This window comes from Lytechinus variegatus, chromosome 1 (assembly GCF_018143015.1).
Source record: "Lytechinus variegatus isolate NC3 chromosome 1, Lvar_3.0, whole genome shotgun sequence".
Taxonomy (NCBI): domain Eukaryota; kingdom Metazoa; phylum Echinodermata; class Echinoidea; order Temnopleuroida; family Toxopneustidae; genus Lytechinus; species Lytechinus variegatus.
In genome coordinates this window covers 94,392,576-94,415,450 of record NC_054740.1, presented here as the reverse complement: position 1 = coordinate 94,415,450, position 22,875 = coordinate 94,392,576, and the positions used below count along the sequence as shown (strand labels likewise).

Genomic DNA, 22,875 nt, shown 5'->3' with positions numbered 1-22,875 from the left:
TTTTCTGGGGTGGACTTGACCTTTAAGGTCCGATAATACGGCCAATAAAATATTCAAACCATTTTTGGGTAATAATAAAAACATAATTTGCATTGCACTTATCACAAAACATGTCTCTATAATATAAAGGAGTAGGATAGAAAGAGAAAATGAATTTCAGCAAAAGTATTAAAGTAGATATTTGTACAGCTCGCAGTAGGCTAATTTAGGGGCTTCACATGCGAAGTCAAAGGCTGTTTAACAAAAAAGTAGGTTTTTACCATGGATTCGAAATTCTCTGTCTGTTGAATCTGCTGTTTTATACTTTGTGCATGATAAATTGATCCAAGAGATGAGGGGATGCGGAATAAAAAGATCGTGAACCATAAGCCCATATAAAAGACTATATATAGCTGGGTATATTGGTGGCAGAAGAGTGATTCTTGAGCGCAAGTTGCCAGATGAATTATATAGACTCTTGAAGATGGAATGGATGTAGACAATGGGGGGGGGGCACTTTTGTTACATATTATGTGGACTGCATCGTGAGAATAATTGAATGCACCCTAAGTGAGCTGGATTCAATCACAGGCGCCACTATAACATTTTTTTTGTTATCATTTTCTGCCCATGCAGGGTATCCCTTTAAGTCCAGTATGGGAAGCCTGAAGACTTAATCATTGGGATCGTTCTAACTATATTAAAACGACACTTTAATATAACCCCAACAAACCGAAAGAAATTCATAAAGTTGCTATCGGAGTTGCTAGGTTCGCTGGAGTTCGCTGATGTTTTCATTATTACCTCATAATGATATTTCGTGGTGACGCGTAGACCTCATAATAACATACTTGCATGGGTTAAAAACAATCATTATCTGACCGAAGAGTATGCTTATAATGAAGCATAATATTGTTCAAGAAAATTTCCACATCGGTTGTTTATTTTGTCCTTTTACATTGCTACATATATAGCGACATCTTGTGACGGTATTGTTGCACCGTAACAACAATTCATCTCCTTAAAGTCAAATTATACTTTTTAACAGGTGAGGAACACCAACTTTTGACCATTTTTTGGTTGTTGTTGTTGTTGTTGTTGTTTTTGTTTTCGAGATCATTCGGCTCATTAATGTGATGAAGCTTAAGTTAAAGGGTTGAATCATGAAAAGTATATGAATGGATAACATCCCCGCCCTAACAAGGTGCTTCAAAATACTTTACAGGAAACCGTTTTGTTTTCCCTATATTTTTATGATCAGTGCTTGCTTATTCCACTCTTCTCTCGTAATGTGTTTGTAATATTCTTGGTAATAGTGTTCTTATATTTTTTGCTCTATCGATGTTGTCAGGTGCGGTGCCTGGGTATTTTCTGGGGAAGGGGGGGGGGGTGGTGGCGTACCTGCATTGTGCATAATTATGTTATTTTTTTCGGAGGTTTTTTTTTATCAAGGCCTCTCTTTTTGTAATAGTATTACTCCTTCTCCCTTGCTTTTTATTCTTTTTTTCCTTTTCTCTTCTTTGTTCTTCTTGTTCTCTTTCTCTGCCCCCATGCATCTATCTCATCTTCGAGATATGCTGAAGATTACAGCAGATGATGATGTATAGCGCCACCTCTGTAAATAAGCGAATCAGAATAGTATTAGGGGCAAGAATACAAGTCATGTGAAGTCATGATCGAGCTTCTCATAAAGACCGATAAAGGTGTTTATATTTGTCATTTTTTCATTTTACAGATGAAAGGAATAATGTTTTGTACTCCTAAACGTGATTTTTTGTAATGAAAATTACAATTATACAAGAAATATCTGTACCCATCCACCCTCAACACCCTCCAGCGTGCGTAAGACGGGGTAAGACGCCCAATGCACAATTGTTTTTAATAAATCACGCATTTTGTTGGCTGTGTTGATAAGTATCTTTGCAAAGTTTGCTCTGTACGAGTATACTCTGTTGAATGATATCATTTTGATATTTAGATGGACACATATCACATAAAAACTTTACGATGTTTTTCAATAGGATCCTAGACTGGGCTTCTTCACTTTTTACAAGAAAATAAAGTAAATCACAATACTCTCTTACAAAAGCCATATTCCTGTTGGCATTCATGATATCATGATAGCGCACATACACAATGCATTGATTACACATGAGTGTTATACAGTGCGTCCCACAAAAAAACGAAACCGAGATTTATCGATGATTCTTAATCACAAATACAATAGACAAATGACCTATCATTTTAAAGCTTAGAATCTCTTCTTTCATCTGACACTACTTAGATTATTTCCCATTCACGCATGAGTGAGCAAAAACAATTTGAACAGGGGATACAACAAGTCACTTGGCGGGCCGTATCTGGGTTTTAAAAAGAAAACCACATTTTTAAAAAGTTCAATATCTGCTCTTTGATTTGATACCTCAATTACAGAAAATGGTTGAGAAATAACAAAGTTCTGGTTATTTGAAATAAAGCTTGCATTTCAATAATTTGATAAAATGAAGATGTTTTACAGGCTAGCGTTCAAACTCACTCGACATTCCGTTTTGTTGACGATCAGCCATGCATTAAGTCTTTTGTTACCGTGCGATAGCTGCTGTGGGAAACCGGTGAAAACACGTTTATTTAATGAAATTATGGAAATACAAGCATTGTTTCCAGGGATCATAACTTTTTTACTTCTTGACCATTTTCTGTGATTAATGTATCAAAAGATATTGAACTTTTTAGTCATGTGATTTTCTTTTTGAAATTCAGATACCCCTCGCCAAATGATTTTTTGGCACCCTTTCTTCGAATTGTTTTTGCTCACTCATGCGTGAATGAGGAATAATGTAAGTAATACCAGATGAAAGAGAAGATTCTAAGCTTTATACGTTAATAAGCCATTTTTCTATTGTATTTATGATTACGTTATGATAAATCATCACTATATCTCGGTTTCGTTTTATCTGGGATGCACTGTATACTTTCCCTCAAATCGTGAAAATCTCACGTGTCTTAATTTACCGGCTTTTAAAGAAGTTGAAAGTGACCGGGTATAAACGATATAGTTATATATTTTCTTCCAAACGGTGCGCTGTATTTTTATGCAGTACAAAAAAAAACACAAGTCCGGACCAAGTTATTTACGTTGGGGGAGAGGTTAATGCAATCGAATTCTTTTTATACCCCACCAGCAATAATCTTGACGGCAGGAAATGAGTTTGCATTGTGTCGGAATCTCGAAAAATTCTATAAAGAAAATATATTCATCATATTATTTTCGCTTTCATCCATTAAAAAGTATTACCATATGGAATCGACAATTCCACATTCAACTCCTTCATCAGCTTACTGTCAGCTTCTTCTGTAAGAAAAGCTTATCAAATAAGTAAATGGAGTTCTGTTGCAAAATGAAAGTTTGATAAATGAATATAAAAAAGTACACTAAACCTATGTGTGCCAATGCAGGCCGCCATATGGGGGCGTCGTTGACTACTGGTTATGACTCCCGTCCTTCAATATGAGGGACGTAGGTTCGATTCCCAACCATGGCGTGTTTTACTTCAGCAATAAATTTACCCATATTGTGCTTCAATAGACCCAGGTGAGGTGAATGGGTACCCGGCAGGAAAAAAAATCCTTGAATACTTGAGCGCCAATATGGGCAGCGCTATAAGCCGGGGTAATAATAGCATTCATGCTTGGTATCCTCATGCGAAAAGCGCTTTATAAATCTAGCTATTGTTATTAATTAGTATTAATAATGATTAAAAAATAACTGTGCCTCGTTGTTAGAGTTGTTGTGTTAGCGTCCTTTGGCAAGGTGTTAATCAACATTTTGCCACTCTTCACCCAGGTGGTAGAAGATACCCGGTTAGACGCGGAAGCCAATGCGCGCAGTATACATTTTAAGTGCATGGGGAAACTAGCCACAGTGAGAGGAGAAAGGCAAGCCGTTTTCCGTGGATATGGGCGAGCTATTTACCATAAAAACATGTGAAACTTGCGATACAATGGCGGAATATTCTGAATTTCGGTATCGCCGTGTTGTTGAAATGTCACCCTCTCAAATACTTTTTTAAAAATAAATATACTTAAAACATAAAAAGGGGGAATAACTAGATGGACATTCAAGTAGTAATACGATGGGATGAGGATGGGATAGAGAGATGTAGACATTAACCCAATTTGTTCGACGCCCCCATCCTCTCCTTTTTCGATACACCCCTTTATGGTCAATCCTTGTCAAATCTTACACTACCCTAATTCTCTTGTAAATAGAAATTTTATCTGTCAGCGCCCCTAACCCCAAGTGCATTTTCTTTTACTACCATTTTTAAAGTCCATGTTTACTGAGATGACATACTCGATCAAGGTTCTGTTGTATAACATGGAGCTATAAATCTACTACCACTCGACTGCTCGCATCACTTTGTGATTCGCTTGTGACGGTTGGTGTATCTCTCTTGACTCATGCACGATCCGATCTAGGAGTGCCACTTTCAACTTGTTCTTTGCTAGATGATCATCTAATGCACCGATTCAATTTTTTTCTTCTGATCCAAGGAATCGACAACATGAAGTCTTCTGTCATCTGTCTCACAGTCTTCTGTATTCTTTGTGTCGGACCAGCTCTAGCTGATATCAGTAAGCACAAATCAGAATATTAATAGTGATATCGATAAAATAAGAATAATGATAATTGAACATCACTTGTGTTAAATCTATTATGAGTACCCAAGACTCAATAAAAATCAAACAGCATAAAAATGATGAATATTGATGTTTCAACACTTTTAGTTAAGATTAAAAACAATAATTCGCTTGATTTTTTAAACTCTTTAATACTTTTTTTTTAATCATATAGATTTAAGCAAAATCCGTGGCGTCCCGTGGGGCAACGCATGGGGGAACATAAGCAAAAAAAAATACTGAGCGCGCGAAGCGCACTTAATAGCTACGTATACCTATCTGGAAATTTAAGGAAGTTTGCTAGGAATTCATGAAAAGGATACATAAATCTCATTAATCGAATACGCGAGCGCGAGCCTCTACTTCGTTTTTTTCTAAATATATATGTATATATATTTATACTTAATCCCTTAAAACGGTACATTGTAAGCAAATTTTTATAACTTTTTGTGATCATGCTAAGTACGTGTTTCACTAAGCAAATAATGGGAGTGTGACTAAATGCCTATATTATTATATCACTAGAGTAAAGCTCGAAGCACGAGGAAAATATTTGTTGTATATCGACTTGAAAACAGATAGCACCATTAGATCCTTTTGAAAGGGGTTATGTATCATCTTTGTGATGATTGGCATTCATTATCTTCTGATTTCTTTCATTCATTTACTTTAATGCTTAAATTTACATTATTTGAAATGATATTTGTTTTCACAATCTATAGCTGTTAGCTCAAGACTGCGTGTTGTTGACGATCAGCTACGCGTAAATTTTTCTGTCAACAAGGCCATAACTACGGTAGGCCATCCTTTAAACAAACTTTGTTTTTTTATTATGAAATTATGAAAAGCAAGCTTGATAGAAAAAATTCCTTGGTTATTTTTTGTGATTGAGGTATAAAGAGCAGATTTTGAATTTTGTAGACATGCATGTGATTTTTTTTTTAAATTTAGATCATAGCCTTTCATAAAATTGTTTTACTATAACTCGTACGTGTAGCATGTATGACTTACACCATAAAGATGAAATAGAGACTTTATAAACAATGCTATGTCATTTGTCAGTTATCTTAACTCAAATCGGTTTCGCTTTTTGACAACCTTTCCCATCTATTTGCTGGAATGCAAGCTATCACTTATACACCCGATACACAGTTTAAAAAAGTAGCACGATGTTTAAGCCCGTCACTCCAACAAGTTGTTCAAACTTTTTTTGTAATTGTTCAAACCTTTTAAACAACTTGTTTAAATAGTTTAAACAAGTTAAAAAATGCTTAAAGGGGAAATTCACCCTGACAAACACTTTATTGTAAAAATAACCAAATGATAATATATAAAATATTGCCAGAGGTTTGAGAAAAATCCATCCAAGAATAAACAAGTTATTACAATTTTAATTATTTGATTTGTGACGTCATATGCGAGCACCATTCGAACATAGCGAATTGTAAAATATCAATAAAATGTCATTTACTCAGAAAATAGCTGTTACTGTACCTTTTGTATATCAATAGACAAATCATTTCACATACAACCATGAAATGAAAAAAAACAGCCATAAGGAACCATTAAACATTAAATTCATGCGTTTTATATTACATAACATATGGGACAGCTAGCTGCTCGTTTATGACGTCACAAATCCAAAACTAAAAATGCAAATAACTTTCTTAATCTTTAACGGATTTCCTCAAACCTTCACCAATTTTTTTTACATAATTTTATGCTATCTTTACAAAAAATGAGGGTGAACTTCCCCTTTAAACAGTAGTTGTTAAAGTGACGGTCTTAAACAACGTGCATAAGATTTTAAACAACGTATTTACAGCAAAATGTTTTTATTCACATAGCTCAAATGGTCTTCACTATACACTCTTATATATAAAAAAAATAGCTGGTCAAAATAACCACTGCATTGGTGAATAATCAAGTATCTTAACGAAAACTAAAAAGAAATAAAACTACACTGAATTAATTAAAGGTTAGAATCAGAATCTGGGTTGATTTTTCCACTTTTTTTTTTGGGGGGGGGGGTTTGGAGATACAATTACGCAATTGCGTCCGACGCAATTCTTTGCGTTTATATTTGAGCGCACTCCTGAGGATTCGACAGGAACTTTTGAATTTTGCTTCTGTAGCGACATAACGTCCAACATCACCACCAGTCCACCACCATCATCATCATCGTTGTACGCAGGCGCGGTTCTAGACTATATATATATATATATATTTTTTTTTTTTTTTTTCTTTCTTTTTTTTTTTTTGGGGGGGCTCAAATTTTTTCGACTATGTTTTTTTTCTTCAATGCAATGAAACTAGCCTATTGCGGCCAGATAGACTTATACACACCAAGCAGCTAGCCCCCCTCCTATAAAAATATCTCTAATATCGTGCGAGAGAGGGTAGCAACTGAGCGAGAAAAAAAATCACATTTCAAAAATGCTTGAGGTTTTGTTAGCTATTTTATCCATCAGGGCCTGATTTGTGTTACAGATGTAAAAGGGGCATTTAACGTTAAAAAAAGGGGGGGGGTAGGACTGGTTATCAGGAAATGTGTTTGTGTCAATTGTTACTCTCTCCCGACGTAAAAGCCGTATAATAGAACATGGCAGGAGATGGGGTTTTGATATCAATGACACTCACCCCTTAAAAATATTACGGGAATGTAGTGACCAGGGAGAAATGCTTGAAGTGAAACCTAGCATTTGGAGCACTTTATGATCTTTACAAATACATGTAGGCCTACACCTGCAACATCATTAAATTACTGAACGGGAGAATCATTCAACATTGCAAAAAACGGTCCAATGATCACTTCTTCTTTGTTAAACACAAAAGTATACCCGTAAGGCCTATCGCAGAGAGTAGAGTCAAATCATTATACATCTTGTTTCTATCATGGGGTAGGGGGCGATCGCCATGAAAGTTTTGGGGATGCGGCAAACAGCGATGTGCGCTGCCCAATTTTGACATATTAAACAATTTAAGAATCCATTGCAAAAATGTGTTTGACAAACATCTGAAACCGCTATAAAACCATCCGACTTGACATAAAAATACCGTCAAACATATAAAATTATAAACTTTTCGATGAGCTTCACGTGCAAAATTCTTCATTATAATTTGGCGCACAGAGCGCGCTAAAATATTTGGACATTGTTTTTATCCCCTCTCGCCATCCAAAACATGGATCAGCACTACTGACTCTAAACTATATATGTTTTCAATAACTTTAGCGTCTTAAGGGAGTATACAGCGACAGAGATATTTTCTAAAGAAAAATATCCTAAAGAATAAAGAATGACATGACAAAATTTCGCCGGGGAACTTTTGACAAAATACGACAGGCTTAGAATTTAAACTTCAATTTTATGGCATTTCGTGGTGGGTGAAGTATACAGAGGGAGATTAATTTTGAGGAAAAAGCTGCAAGGCAGTTTACTATAGCCTATTGTAATAGATTATTGATTTCCTGTACTTGCACTTTAAGAAGAGAGAATTTATGTATTCTTTATCTAGATGATATTGAGAAAATGTGAATATTAAAACTTTGATTTTAGGGCACTTGACCAGTGGCGTAGTAGGCAGGGGGCAAGCTGCCCCCCTGGCGGATTTCACCGGGAAAATAAAAGAAAAACAGAAAAAAGACAAAAAGGAGGGAGAAATAAAGGGAGAGGGGAAGGAAAGGGGAAAGGAAAGGAAGAAAAGGAAAGGGAAAAGTGAAAAGAAGACGAAGAAAAAAAGACTTTTTTTCATGATAAAGGAAGGAAAGCAGGAATATGTGCGAAAGAAGAACATTTGAGAAAGAACCATTCCGAAATAGGCCTATGTAGTGCAATAGCACGGTGGGAAATAAATCAAAAGATGACAAAATGACAAACAATAGCGGGAAACGGAGGTAGAATGTAATTAATCAAAATCTAAATTGGAAAACAAAGACAAGACCAAGCTGCCGATGATTGAAATTAAAGAGTGGGAAGAAAGATGGACTGCATACAACATTGTGCTATATAAAGTTTGGTAAATTTTATGCAAATAAGCTACCGGCATGACCAGGGCTTTGACCCAGACCACACACAGTAGGCGCTCTTCATCATTATAACTTTCAAATGGTTCTATTACGCCCCCTCCCCGTTCAATCACTTGCATACATGCGCGGGGGAGGGGGGGGGGGTCTTGGTTTCACATCCAATAAGAAAATTATAGGAGACAACGTATAATGAAATGAATGGAAACAATAAAATGTGTTTTTTGCTGAATGTAATGGAAAAATCTATCACATAATTAAAATTGAATTTCAATAGGCATTTTTTTCCAGCTCGTTTCGCACGCTGGCGACTTTTTACAAATTTTTCCCACATTGCTATGTTTTGCCTCCTCAAAATATTTCGTTCATTACTCAACTGGGTTGAATAAATGTGTTTTGAAAAAGCTATATATTGTATATGCCAGCGATTTGATTATAATAGCGGTAATCTGCGAGGTTTAATGGCTTTGTTATCAAGAAGTACTGCGTATGGAAGGGTTGGGCTAAGGCCCCAAAAAGTTCTACAAACAAGAACAAAAAAAGGAGGAAAGAAAAGCAAAGGAAAATGTAGTATATGATTTTATTTACTGAATATGATGTAAAAAAATAGCTCAAAGTTAGATTTCCATAAAAAAGTGATTTCTTTTCTCGCTCGCTTCGCTCGCTCGGGACTTGTATAAAGCCTCTTTTCGCACATGTGCTATACTGCGCCCCTCGCTTTTATTTTTACTCTTCACGCTACTGCCGCAAAGAATCCTGTTCACAGTGGCGTACAGATCATAAAAAGGGAATCTAAAGATAGAAGAGTGAAGTACATTATTCTCTGGATATCACGTCAAACTCTATCACAAATTGGATTTTGTATTTTAAAAAAAATTTGCTTCGCTTCGCTCACTCGCAACTTTTTTTTTAAAGATAAATTCTGCCGATACGCAATATCTGGCCTTCTCAAAATAGTCGCCTCATTACATCATTACGCCTGTTCATACCATGATATGACCGGGTAATTTTTTGATCTCCCCCCCCCCCGGCCACCGACCCCTGTTACGCCGCTGCACTTGACGACATATATAGGACCTATATTTTTCTTTCGGGGGGCGGGGAGGGCATGAGCGATTTTTAGGGGGCTACAGTCCCAAAAGCTACCCCCTAAAGCCGCGCCTGGTTGTACGGAAGAAGTTAATTATCCTGTAGTGCTTCCGATTCTTCCTTCGATATTATTTTACTGGTCCTTAAAAGATAAAAACTAATTTAAATGTTCATAAATCATTCTTTCAAGAATCTTTGAAAAGTTTGGTAACAATGCTATCGACCTATAATTTTGTAAAGGTTGTTTTTATTGTATTCTCTTAAATAAAATTGACATTTATATTTCATGAACAAGTTGTACAAATTATTTGATACATGATTATAAATTATACAATAAATCTATATTCCAAAATAAATTATACATCAAACTTCAAAGAAACCGGGAAATTAATACTGATGCGTTTCAACAATTCCAAAATGAAATATTAACAAGATTCAATAGAGAAAAAAAATGATAAAAAAAGTAATGTTCTACCCCCCTCCCCATGTACATAGCACCCTCCCCTTTGTGTCTACTATACATGGAAGGGACTCCAATTCCCCGAATTGGAGTCCCTTCTGCAAGAAGAAAAAATGTTTTTGTTTAATTGTTTTTTTTGTGGTTTTGTATCTCGCTGTATATATACCTCTGCCTCTCTCTCCCTTCATATTCCTTAAATTTAGATTTTCCCATTTCCTTAAATGTAGAGACATCTGGCCTTTACCTAACACCAGCCTTTTTTTATTCCCATTCTTCTTCTTTAAATTTCCTTTTAATTTCATCCATGGTTATGAGTGCGGCCTTTTCCCTCCCTTTGAAAATTAAAAATTTTACAAAGATTTTATAAAGTTGACTAAACGTTCCTTTCCTTCATCCTTAACTCTACACTTACAAGAATTTACACCCAGCTTAAATTACTCATAGATTATATAACCAACATCTTCTTACAGTTATTCCTAACCAAACATTAAACAAACATATTCACATTCCAAATATAGATGGCGATAACTTTCCTCCCTTTTTTTAACAATAACTACAAAGCGGAACAAGTGGTGATTATTATAATCAATGCAGTGCAACATATTACATTAAAACTCTCTTAATCTGCTGTTCAGAGTACATTGTCTTGGTGTCATAAAGTGTGTTTCAATCTTTTCATAAGTGAAACTAAATTTGTTTTTAAACCTTTCGAACACATCAGGTATTGCAAAGTTACATTTCATAAAATTTGCAAAAATATTTTTAGATACTAACTCATCTATTGATAATTTTTTTCCCACATATAAACGATATTTCTTCCCTTAGAGAAGCCTCTTTGTTATCTATTTTCATGTTTCGTTTCCAGCTGACTGAAATAGTTTTATAAATTGTTTCTATTAAATGAAAATCATGCTTAATCCCTGTCTTTGGAAGTATGAAAATGATCTTAAGTTTCATAATCCATGATACCCATCAAATAGATCTCCTTGTTCTGTCTACTCACAACCTGTAGCTGATGCTCAAAATCTTCAATAAAAGGCATACTATCATAGTTTGGTGCCCTATATACACACAACCAATAATAATCTTTTTTTTTTGGTGAATCGTTATTTCAACAAAGACTACTTCATACCCTGTTTTAGAACCAGATAAATCCTCACGTAATTCAAAACCTAATTCATCTTTGACACACAAGCACGTCCCACCCCCGTTCTTTAATTCATGCCCTACATTAACAAAAGAATAGCAAGGTATCTGAAAATAGTCGAATATCAGCATCTTTAAACCAAGTTTTTGATACACCTATTACTGAGCAATCATCATGTTTTAAGCATGACAGTAAATGTAACAGATCATCAATATTTTCACATAAAATTCTGTCATTCAAATGCATAAGATCGAAATTCCCCTCTTTATTCTGACCCAACGTACCTCATTCATCTTTTCTGTGATTTTTGTTTCTAGTTTATTTGCCAGGGTATGGAAATCATGTACATGTTTAAGCTCTCTGGAGCTTTTTTCATGGCTACTTTGGACTTAGCTACCGACTGTTTAGCAGCAGAAATAGCTTATGACTCAAAATCAACGCAAAACCAGTGCATCTTGTTTTCCACCTCCCGAAGTAGACTATGCTTTTATTATTTTGGAGCTTGGATTTTGATTTTCGGTATAAACACGAAGACAAATTCGCGCTTATACTCCCGGGGGGAGGGGGCAGTCAAATATCTTGCTGTAAAATCTCACTGACTTTCATATTAGGGGATTCGGCTTTGGGGGCTCTACCAAGCCCTTGTCAATGCGCATACATTCGTAATTCCGAAGCTTCCTTATTCCGAAGGTTCGGATATTCCGAAGGTTCGTAATTCCGAAGGTTCGTTAGTCCGAAAACGAAGTGAGGTTCGTAATTCCGAAGGTTCGTTAGTCCGAAAACGAAGTGAGGTTCGTAATTCCGAAGGTTCGTTAGTCCGAAAACGAAGTGAGGTTCGTAATTCCGAAGGATCGTTAATCAGAGAAAGAAATGGGGTTCGTAATTCCGAAGGTTCGTTAGTCCGAAAACTAAATTATTAACTATACTAACCTTATTTCGTTTTCGGACTAACGAACCTTCGGAGCAACGAACCTTAATTCGTTTTCGAATCAACGAACTTTCGGAACAACGAACCTTATTTCGTTTTCGGATTAACGAACCTTCGGAACATCGAACCTTATTTCGTTTTCGGATTATCAAACCTTCGGAATAACACGACAAATGTTCGGATTAACGAATCCTTTTATGTTTTCGGATTAACGAACATCGAGGTATAGGTAATTTGCGTGTTTCGGAATTACGAAGTGTAACCGTGTCAATGTACACACGCTCACTGATTCATTGTTGTAAGCAACTGGCTTATTAAAAGGCATGGGTTGGTGCTATATTTCATTCAACAACGTGTTATTCAATTGTTGTAAGTTAAAAGAAGAATCAACTATAAAGTATTTTCTTTAATTTTTACTAGTGAAGTCGATTGTAGTTTTTTTTTGCTCTCAATTTCCGTCTCCTGCATTCACCTGGACGCATGGCCCTATAAAAAGGGGGGCGTTAAAGCATCCCCAAAAATTTCCTTGGTGATGCTGCATTCTCCATAGGCACCACCGCAAGGTATTTTATAAGAAAATTGAAAAATGTAACCCAAAATGACCTTTATTTTGCATCGATACTTTTTGTTTTGCTTTTCAAATTTCTCGGGACCAATTTGACCTAAATTGTGTGGTGAACCCCCCCCCCTCTTGAAATTTACATCAGCACCCCAGCAAAAAAGATCGTTCCCAGGGGCCTATCTTGATGTACTAACTGAATAATGTATATCTCCTGATTAAAACATCCGATGCAGAGAAAAGAATGACACGCATGAATAGAAGAATATATTTTTTGGTAATTGATTTGATTGAGACATGAGAGAATGGAATTGATGATAGCACTTTCATTAAAGGTAAAGAAAGGCCTGGTCCCACTGGCCGACGGATACAAAACATATTCATAAAGGACACAGCAAAATTTCGGAGGTGGCTCCATCCGTTTTCATACGCTTCATAAACGGGCAAAATTAGCGAAAACATAACGGAAAAGAAGGGACCTGGTTAGTATGTAGCCCGGATGTCAAACGGTTGTTCATCGGAAACCTTGCGGATGAAAACCGATGGAATTTAGATTACAGCTCCGAAGGGGTTACCTGGGGTTTTGAATACTTTATTGACGAGATGCATACGCTTACATCCTTTCTATTTCTAACGATACATAGACATTCCATGTACCTTCCCCCCTGTTTCCGTTATTAAGCTCCCGGTTCAGCTTCAGTGGATCTGAGTTGCGAGGATACCCAGAGGATGCAGAGAGGATACAGCGGACGTTTAACGGATGATAACGGACATGGAACGTTTATTGCTCGTATATGTTGCGGATTTATATCGCACCAGCGGATAGTTCATCCGTTCTATAAGTTTTGTGCAGCTTTTTTTTGCGCGAGGATGAAATCACAGTGGACGGATGCTCAATGGCTAGAGCGTATAATGAGTACACAACGGATGCATAGCGTTTTCCAACGGATGGCCAGATTTTTTTTTACGTTTTACATCCGCTTTGCATCCGTAGGTGCAGTGGGACCGGGCCTTTACGTTTTAAAAATTCATCATCATGTTCTCTCTGCTATTACAATTTTGTACAACACAGTCCAATCTACGTAATGTTGTTGGGGGTTTACTGTGAGTAGATCGGTCTTTGAATTATTCATGTACGTCGACCTCATTGTACAATCAGCCACATTTTCATTCATCACACAATTCAACTGTTGCTATACCTTTTCTTGCAAGATTTGCAAGATATGAAAAATAAGGATGAATACACTCCTTAAAGCTAGGGTTATACCAAAACAAAAGTCTCCCGAATAAATGCAGACTGATCCTGCCCGAATACGGCCTGATCCAGATGGTTTCGGTGAATGGATTCGAAAGTTCCCCAATCCCTTTTAAATTTTCTTGCATTCACGGGGAGTAGAACAGAATTCTTTTGAAACCACTCGATTACGTGTTTTTGGATGAATTTGCAGCTGATTCGGTTCTGGTGTAACCCTAGCTTTAAAGGTCAAGTCCACCCCTGCAAAATGTTGATTTCAATAAATAGAGAAAAATCAAACTAGTAGAACACTGAAAATTTCATCAGAATCAGATGTAAAATAAGAAAGTTATGGCAATTTAAAGTTTCGCTTATTTATTTTGTTGTGGTGGACTTGTCCTTTAAATATCCCTCTCGCAGAATGTAAACTTGAACTTTTCGCAAAAAGTACTTTGAGATCGAAAACAGAATCTAAAATGAGGTTTTAAGAAGCCAGAGGGATTTCAATCAATCTTAGGAATGGTTTCATTCGGATCCAATCCATTTGCTCTTTCCATGGATATATCATTCAAAGCTACTTGGAATGCAGTTTGTAATACGAGTCTTTGAGATGGGGCTACAAGTGGCACACTTCTCTCTTTCTATGAGCTTGGCTTCCTTCCATATATAAGTATATGTCAGTTTCAGTTTCACGTTCATGGAAACGGGCTATTAGGGTAGTACATTGACATTGCATATGGTCATATTCGCTGACGCTTGACTCTTTTTCTATTAAATTGAATTAAATCGAATTTAATTTAGTTTGTATCGTTTTAAAATCCAATTGAAACCCCCCAAAAATCTCGAATCATTTAGAGCGTATTCCAATTGGGCGATCGGTACCCAACTTCCTTTCTTCCCTTGTGATGTTGGTTTCCCCTCCCTCCTCCCTCCCCCTCCCACTCTCTCTCCCCCCTCTCTCCCCACCCCCTCTCTTCCTCTTTCATCCACACTTAGTATCCTCTTTGGATTACTTTTTTCAAAATCCACTTTCAACAAGCCCTGACAGTAAAACCTCCATTTCTCCCAACTTTCATTTTATTCTATTTCTTTTGTATTGTCTTATTGCGTATAGTATTTTCTTTTGTATTGATTTGTATGGTATAGTCGAAATGAATTAAGGAAACTTGAAATCTAATATATTACTTCTTATTTCTTCTGCTGCTAGTTCTAGATTTATCTTTTACAAGGATTGGCGCATGGGGCAAGGGGGGGGGGGTATGTACTTCTAGGCCTCGAAGGACAGTGTCGTAGACATTACGTAGGATATTGCAAAGAGCTAATGGCTCCATTGTTATTGTATCACTGATTAAAGGAGTACTCAATGCAGTGATTAAAATAAAAAGAGCAACACAATGAAAATATTATCCAAATCCGATGAGAATAAGAAAGATATGACATCAATGATTTTTCCTTGATTTTAATGAAATATAAAGGTTATGTTTGTGTTATGGCGGATTTGCTAGCTGAATTGGAGAACCTATTATATACCTTCTAAATAAACCAAACAATACTCATCTTCCTTTGTTTTACTTCTCTGAAATGTCTTCCTTCAGTTACGGGTTGTCGTTTTCCAGATTGTTGTATCCTTGGCTTCATATTTGGGCCTGCCGCACCGGTAGGGTTAGGATCTGTATAATCTTAACATTTATAGAACATTTATAGATTTGAAGTGTATATTTTGATAATGATCATACTGACTATGATCTGCGACAGGATCATTTTGATAAGAAACAGAAGGCATACTCTAATAAGTGCCCTTTCAAAAATGCGCTGGTGGCTTTGTCATTGACAAGCATACATCATCTATTATGTGTAGCTTTAGTATGTCCATCATCATCTCCCACTGTCACTTTACCACGTGACTATATATCACTCAATCACGTGGTTATATGCCACACAGTATAGTAATGCAATAAGAAAAAAACGATGCGTTCGCACGTATGAAGTAACTTTTATATCGTAGCTGTGTTAGTCCAATTTAATATACGTACATTAATTTTGTATAGTATCTTACAAGCCCCATTCTTAAAATGACTGATTTCTTACATTTTTTTTTCGAGCAATATTTGCCTTCAAAGAACTGTAGAAGTGATGACACCTAGTGTATGTTTATTATAGATCAATGCATATTATGAAAATATAAAGAAAAAAATGTAATAGTTTGAATCGATGTTTTTTGTATAGCGCTCTTGTAAAATAATATCGTGTCACATCATTTCACCACAATGAAAAAAATAATAATACCAGTAAAGATTATTAATGAAAAAGCAGAGTATTTTCAAAGATAGAGAAAGAGACATATTTCATGGAAGCTTGATATTTTTTTAGCAGGTATTCTTCTTGCTTCCATTATAACTGAAGTAGCTCTCTCTGTTTGACTAGCAAACACTTTTTATTACACCTACGATATTTTATTGAGAGCAGGTGTTTTACTTTATTGATAGGGGTATAATCAAAGCACCACTCACACGTCTTAGATTATTACTCCATAGCGTCTTTAAACTTTAACTGACTCCTCGAACTCAAATCGAACCCAAACATCAAATAGCCTTCTGAATATTAATAATTGTCTACGAGATTAACAGTATCGTAACCTTTGTTGATCAAATGCTTCAGAGTCTAATCTGTGTGCTTTATTCTTCAGACTAATTAGAGTTTCTAAACAATTCAGAACAAATCGTTTTATTCACCTTTATTGCTTGGTGTTTAGTGTTTGTTTTGGTTTTGTGATAAGATAAAAAATCGATCACATCAGTTACCCCTGTCAGAAATATAGGTGACTTCTGGAACATTGGAAGCGAAATTAAAGGTCGTTTTGGGTGAAGAACAAAAATGCATTGTTTGGAATGCGCACATAAATCAGGAAAGTACATTTTGGCATGATACCGATGACTTTCTTTCGTTGTCTATGACAGTATTTACCATCGTAGCTGTACTTCATACTCGCAGCATGCTGGTCTTTTGATATTGTAATCGTTTTGTTTTCATAATAAAGGTGGATTTTTATAAAAAGTTTGAAATTAAATTTGAACTTAAATTTAATACAATGATTCGATTAATGTTGATCGAAAGCATGGTATGCTTCATGACCCTGAGAAGCGGGGGGGGGGGGGGGTACTGCCTGTATTATTCTAGGTGTTATATAATGGAGAAATATAACCAAAATGACCTTTTTTGTAGTGAACCCCCCCCCCTTTTTATTGTCAAATTTGCATCAGCACCCCCAGTAAAAAAAAATCGTTCCCATGCAGTGCCCTGGATCGCTTGCACAATAATGTGAAATGTCCCGGCGTGTGCGCTCAGGGAAGAACAAGAAATAATGAATGTATTGGGTTTGAGCCTCTCACACTCAAAGTAATTGTTTTGTTGATTACTCATACCACCAGTAGATCCACGAGCAAAATAAATTAGATATGCATGTCCAGATATCATGAATGGTTCCCACCACTTGTAACATGTGTAAATTCTTATTCATCAGTATTCAGAACTAACTGACAATAATTGATGGTACAATATTGGATACAGCTATCGATCATCAGAAAGTAGATTATCATGAATGGATAATAACATTTTTGACTCTATTGTATGTCATCGTTATCCGTCTGGGTTTTTAAAAGATGATGGCTCCCGTCTTATTGAGTGTATTCAAGTTCAATTGAAGTTCATATGCAGGACATCTTGTAAAGTCGTTATGTACTCATCGCTGGTATCATCCGTGTCATTATCTATAAACTGCTTTACCAGGCAGATGCAGATGGTGAGCCAGGCCTGCAGAGGGCAAGGGCAGAATCGAACAGTGAAGGGGTTACGTGATGGGGGTGGTGTGCAGAGGTCATGCCAAGAAAAAAATATAGGTCAAAGGTCGCCAAACTATTTTTGACAAATTATATCACACGGGTCAAATGGATCTATGGAAGGCCAAGCCCAGCCCTTCCCCTGGATGAATCCCCCTTAGCGTATCAGAAGACTTATTCCGGGGTCACTTTTCAACTTCCAAATGAAGGTTACTTTGCCATCATTGTATCGGAGATTCGTTTTGATGCTACCAATGAAATGATTAAAGACAAAATTGAGTATGTATCAATATAATAAAATCGAAAAATTGATACTTTTTAAATTTGGGCAATTAAAAATTGGCTGAAAAACATCAGAGAACATTATAAAACAATTTTAAGTGTACATTTTTTTTTTGGGGGGGGGCCTTTTGTCCGGTGCATGGACTTGGGTCGTTTTTAGAATCATATGGATTTGGGACATTCTTACATTCATGGTAAACGTTTGTAGTAAGTAGTACAAGTAAAGGGAGAGGGAGCTATGGTATGAACATAAGAAAAGCCCAAGTCCTGGACTTGAACTTTTCTTATACTCATATTACAGTTTCCTCCTTCATTTAGGGAATTTCTGAGATGATTTCAGATTTATCATTTATACACAAGATGAGTCATTGTATAAGGAACATTTTCCAATATTTAACTCAATATCGCCAAATATGGGACTTTTTGGCCGTTTTTATATTCAGATACCCAATTCCCTCAAATTATAATTAATCGTTTTTATACAACGCCCCCCTCCCCGAAATAGGACTTTGATTTGGAAAAAATAAGTGTATTAATACCAGCGAGAAAAAAACACACACAATACCAACAAAATAAATCGTATATTTTTTGGCTCGCTCCCTTCGCTCAGTTGCAGAAAATAATAAATAGGGCACCATTTGTACCTCGGCCCTCATACGCCCCTACCCCCTGTATCTCTGCCCACTTCTTTCTCACCCGTATAATAATATCACTCAACTTGGTATTAACTTTGTCCTTGAATAGACAACGAATGCATTTAGTTGAAAGCCTATTAGCGAGCTACTTACATCACAACATCAATATTATCATTGATGATTGTATGTGGGTATAATATGTTTTATATTGATGTAATATTTTGTTTTGGTGTGGAGGTGTAATGTCTTGTTTGGAACTCAGCAATTCCCTTTGGGGATGAAGCCAGATAAATCTTCGTTGACAGAAGTCGTCATGATGGAATGCCAATATATTCCTATTTTTGCAAACGTTGTTTTATAGGCATGTAGATGTACTGTGTTCTGATGTTTTGACTTACAACGTAAATACAATACACAAATCAATCTTTTCTCCTTAGTATTGTTTATTTCAAGAGAATTAATAGAAAAAAGATGTTTTATTCAATATTTTAAATTTTGAAATTGAGCAAAATGATGACAGAGTAAAGGAAGAAAAAGGTATAATAATGCTAAGTGCGTGATTGCGTAATTTACAAACGTGCTTCAATCAGTTATGAGTATTTACATCGGGGAACAACCTTTAACGTCATCATGAAGACGTGACCAAGGCTCGAACCTTCTCCATGAAGTCTGGAAAAGAACTAGTGATGAAAAGTTTTTTGCCGTCACTAACAAATAAATTAAGAAGACTATAATTATATCATATCAAAGATGATGATAAGTGATATCTCGTTAATGACAAGAATGAGGGTATGTAAATGATACAATAGAAGATCATCTCAAAGTTAATCTAGTTATGGATTTGCAATAATGACAAATTAGGTCTTCGTACATGTCGCCATTAATCATTGTTATAGAATTGTGACACAGAGCCTTATCAAATGATCACTGTCTTTGAAACAATTCAAGCTTCCTAGAGTTTTCTAAGGACATTCGTGCATGCAGTTCTTATCAATACCCACGAGATGCTTAATATCGCATGTTATATTCGAATGATCTCAAAATGCTTTGGAGTATACAGTAAAAACGCTGTTTAAGAGTTTACACAACGCTGTTTACTATATGAACCTTACAGTATTTGTTTAACTGTGTAGACAATCATGTTTAATTTATTGAAGATTAGATATTGAAAATCAAACTTTGTTGCTTAAGATTTAAACACTGTTTAAACAATTACTGTAAGGTTCATATAGTAAACAGCGTTGTATATATATATATTTTTTTTCTGTGTATAGACATTCTTCTATACGGCACTGCGACTATTATTTCATTTTTCTTTCAGATTTGCTATTTTATTTTTATTGTTGTATGAAACCAATCAATTTCGGCATTACTCCTATGTGTTTAAGATTGCGTGCTCAATTTGTAATGAAAATCATAAGACAGCAAAAAAAAAATGCAACCAGTGGGATTCGAACCTGTCATCTACTGCTTACCGGGCAGCAACTTAATAGGAGAAATTATAATTTGAAAACAAATTTTCGGCATTACTTCTATGTGAAACCATTTTTTTTATATAATTATAAGTATCATATTCCCATGCAATCATTTGCAAACTCAAAATGCATTATACTCTTCACCGATAGGCCTACATAGTACACGCTTAGATTATCTACAGCAAAAAATTTGAATATATATTTCTTGTAATTGTTATTGTCAAATTTGTCAGATATTGTATTTTCCGTGGGGGGGGGGTGGGGGGCTTTCAAGAAGTATGACTGTATCGTCATTCTGGTATTGTGTGGAGTGTTGTAGAGTGTGAGATTATACTAGCGCATTTACTAAAAATTATGAACGACCTGTCGCCGTTTCAACAATCCGTGCATGGTATAGGCCTATACCTCGTTGATCTAGATCCCGTCACGGTCACGTCACTATCGATGTCTGAATTTTATCTGAATGATCTCAACTCGTCGCTACCTATTCAATCAAGTACTGTCTGTATTGACAAAAGAAATATTGATCATTACATTGGTATGTGTGAGGTAGAGGAGTGTAACCATTTCAGTTCTACACCATATCGCTAACATTATCTATATCAAACTCTTTGTCATTTGGCACATTCCGTTTTATAACGAAAACAAAAATCGAGAAACCATTGTTTTTCGTTTCGCCAAAATACAGTCAGTATATGTAGTAAACCTGCATGTGCTTCCCATATTTGATAGCTTAATCATGATAAATAGTTATATTAATTGATATTTGTTTCATAATGAAGTGAAGAGAACATCAATCAGGCCTAACTAGCAAGCTATTGTTATTGTTGTTTTATGGATTTTGTTAACGGGCATACAACATCGATTCACACGAAGAACATACTAACACCAAATTCACGTGAATGTTTTCATTTATTAACAGTTGCCAAACATTCAAAATTGAAGAATAGAAAACGGACCAGCACGATTTTTCTCACAGGTTGAATTGATGGGTGAACATATTGACATGACCTTTCAAAAACTAAATTGGACACAGATCCTAAAACAATAGAGATGCAAAATCTTTAATATAGAGAGCAGATGTTTTCATCGAGTTTTGATACGTGCAGGTGTCTCTCCAGAACACAATATTCCCACGAATAGGGTGAAAGTAGGATGTGGGTGGGATGTTTAGGCTATTGCCAACCCCTCAATGCGTATGAACTCGAAGAAACAAAATTGTCGACGATATTTTTTATGACGTACCATCACCATCAGTACCGCCAACCTATCATCATGATCATCCTCACCAACACAACCACCAACCCATTATCATTATCACCACCACCACTACCACCAACCCATTATCATTATCACCACCATCACTACCACCAACCCATTATCATTATCATCACCACCACCACTACCGCCAACCCATTATCATTATCACCACCACCACCACTACCACCAACCCATTATCATTATCACCACCACCACCACTACCACCAACCCAGTATCATTATCCTCACCACCACTAACACCAACCTATCATCATTATCATCATCACCACCACCACCACTACCACCAATCCATTATCATTATCACCACCACCAACCCATTATCATCATCATCACCACCACCACTACCACCAATCCATTATCATTATCACCACCACCACTACCACCAACCCATTATCATTATCATCATCACCACTACCACCAACCCATTATCATTATCACCACCACTACCACCAACCCATTATCATTATCATCATCATCATCATCATCATCATCATCATCATCATCATCATCACCACTACCACCAACCTATCATCATTATCATCACCACCACCACTACCACCAACCCATTATCATTATCATCATCATCACCACTACCACCAACCCATTATCATTATCAACATCACCACCACGACCATCAACCCATTATCATTATCATCATCACCACCACGACCATCAACCCATTATCATCATCATCATCACCACTACCACCAACCCATTATCATTATCATCATCACCACCACTACCACCAACCCATTATCATTATCATCATCATCACCACTACCACCAACCCATTATCATTATCAACATCACCACCACGACCATCAACCCATTATCATTATCATCATCACCACCACGACCATCAACCATTATCATCATCATTATCATCATCATCATCATCATCATCACCACTACCACCAACCCATTATCATTATCATCATCACCACCACTACCACCAACCCATTATCATCATCATCACCACCACCACTACCACCAACCCATTATCTTTGTTTATTGAATAATATCGCATGAAATTCAAGCCAGTTGTATAAAAAATGCTAATTTATGATTACATAAATTATATACAATAGGATTTAGTAATTTCACATCATACTCGGCTCAGTTAAAGTGCCATTAACATATTTTAGGGAAACGCTGTAGTGTACAATGCTTGGTATGATCATAGACCTAGTGGTCATGGTGGTAGTCCATGGTATGATCATGGAACTACTCCATGTTATGATCATCCTCTTTAAACCAACGGTGTTGT

At 36.2% G+C, this 22,875-nt stretch overlaps 1 protein-coding gene across 1 annotated transcript in view; it reads left to right on the top strand.

Moving 5' to 3' along the window:
• Positions 1-4,406: 4,406 nt before the first annotated feature.
• Positions 4,407-22,875, top strand: part of LOC121406596 (carbonic anhydrase 2-like) — a 36,232-nt gene continuing 17,763 nt past the window's right edge. Inside the window, exon 1 of the mRNA XM_041597606.1 lies at positions 4,407-4,614. Coding sequence (XP_041453540.1) covers positions 4,500-4,614 — 115 coding nt within the window. The 5' untranslated portion in view covers positions 4,407-4,499. The remainder of the gene's footprint in view (positions 4,615-22,875) is intronic.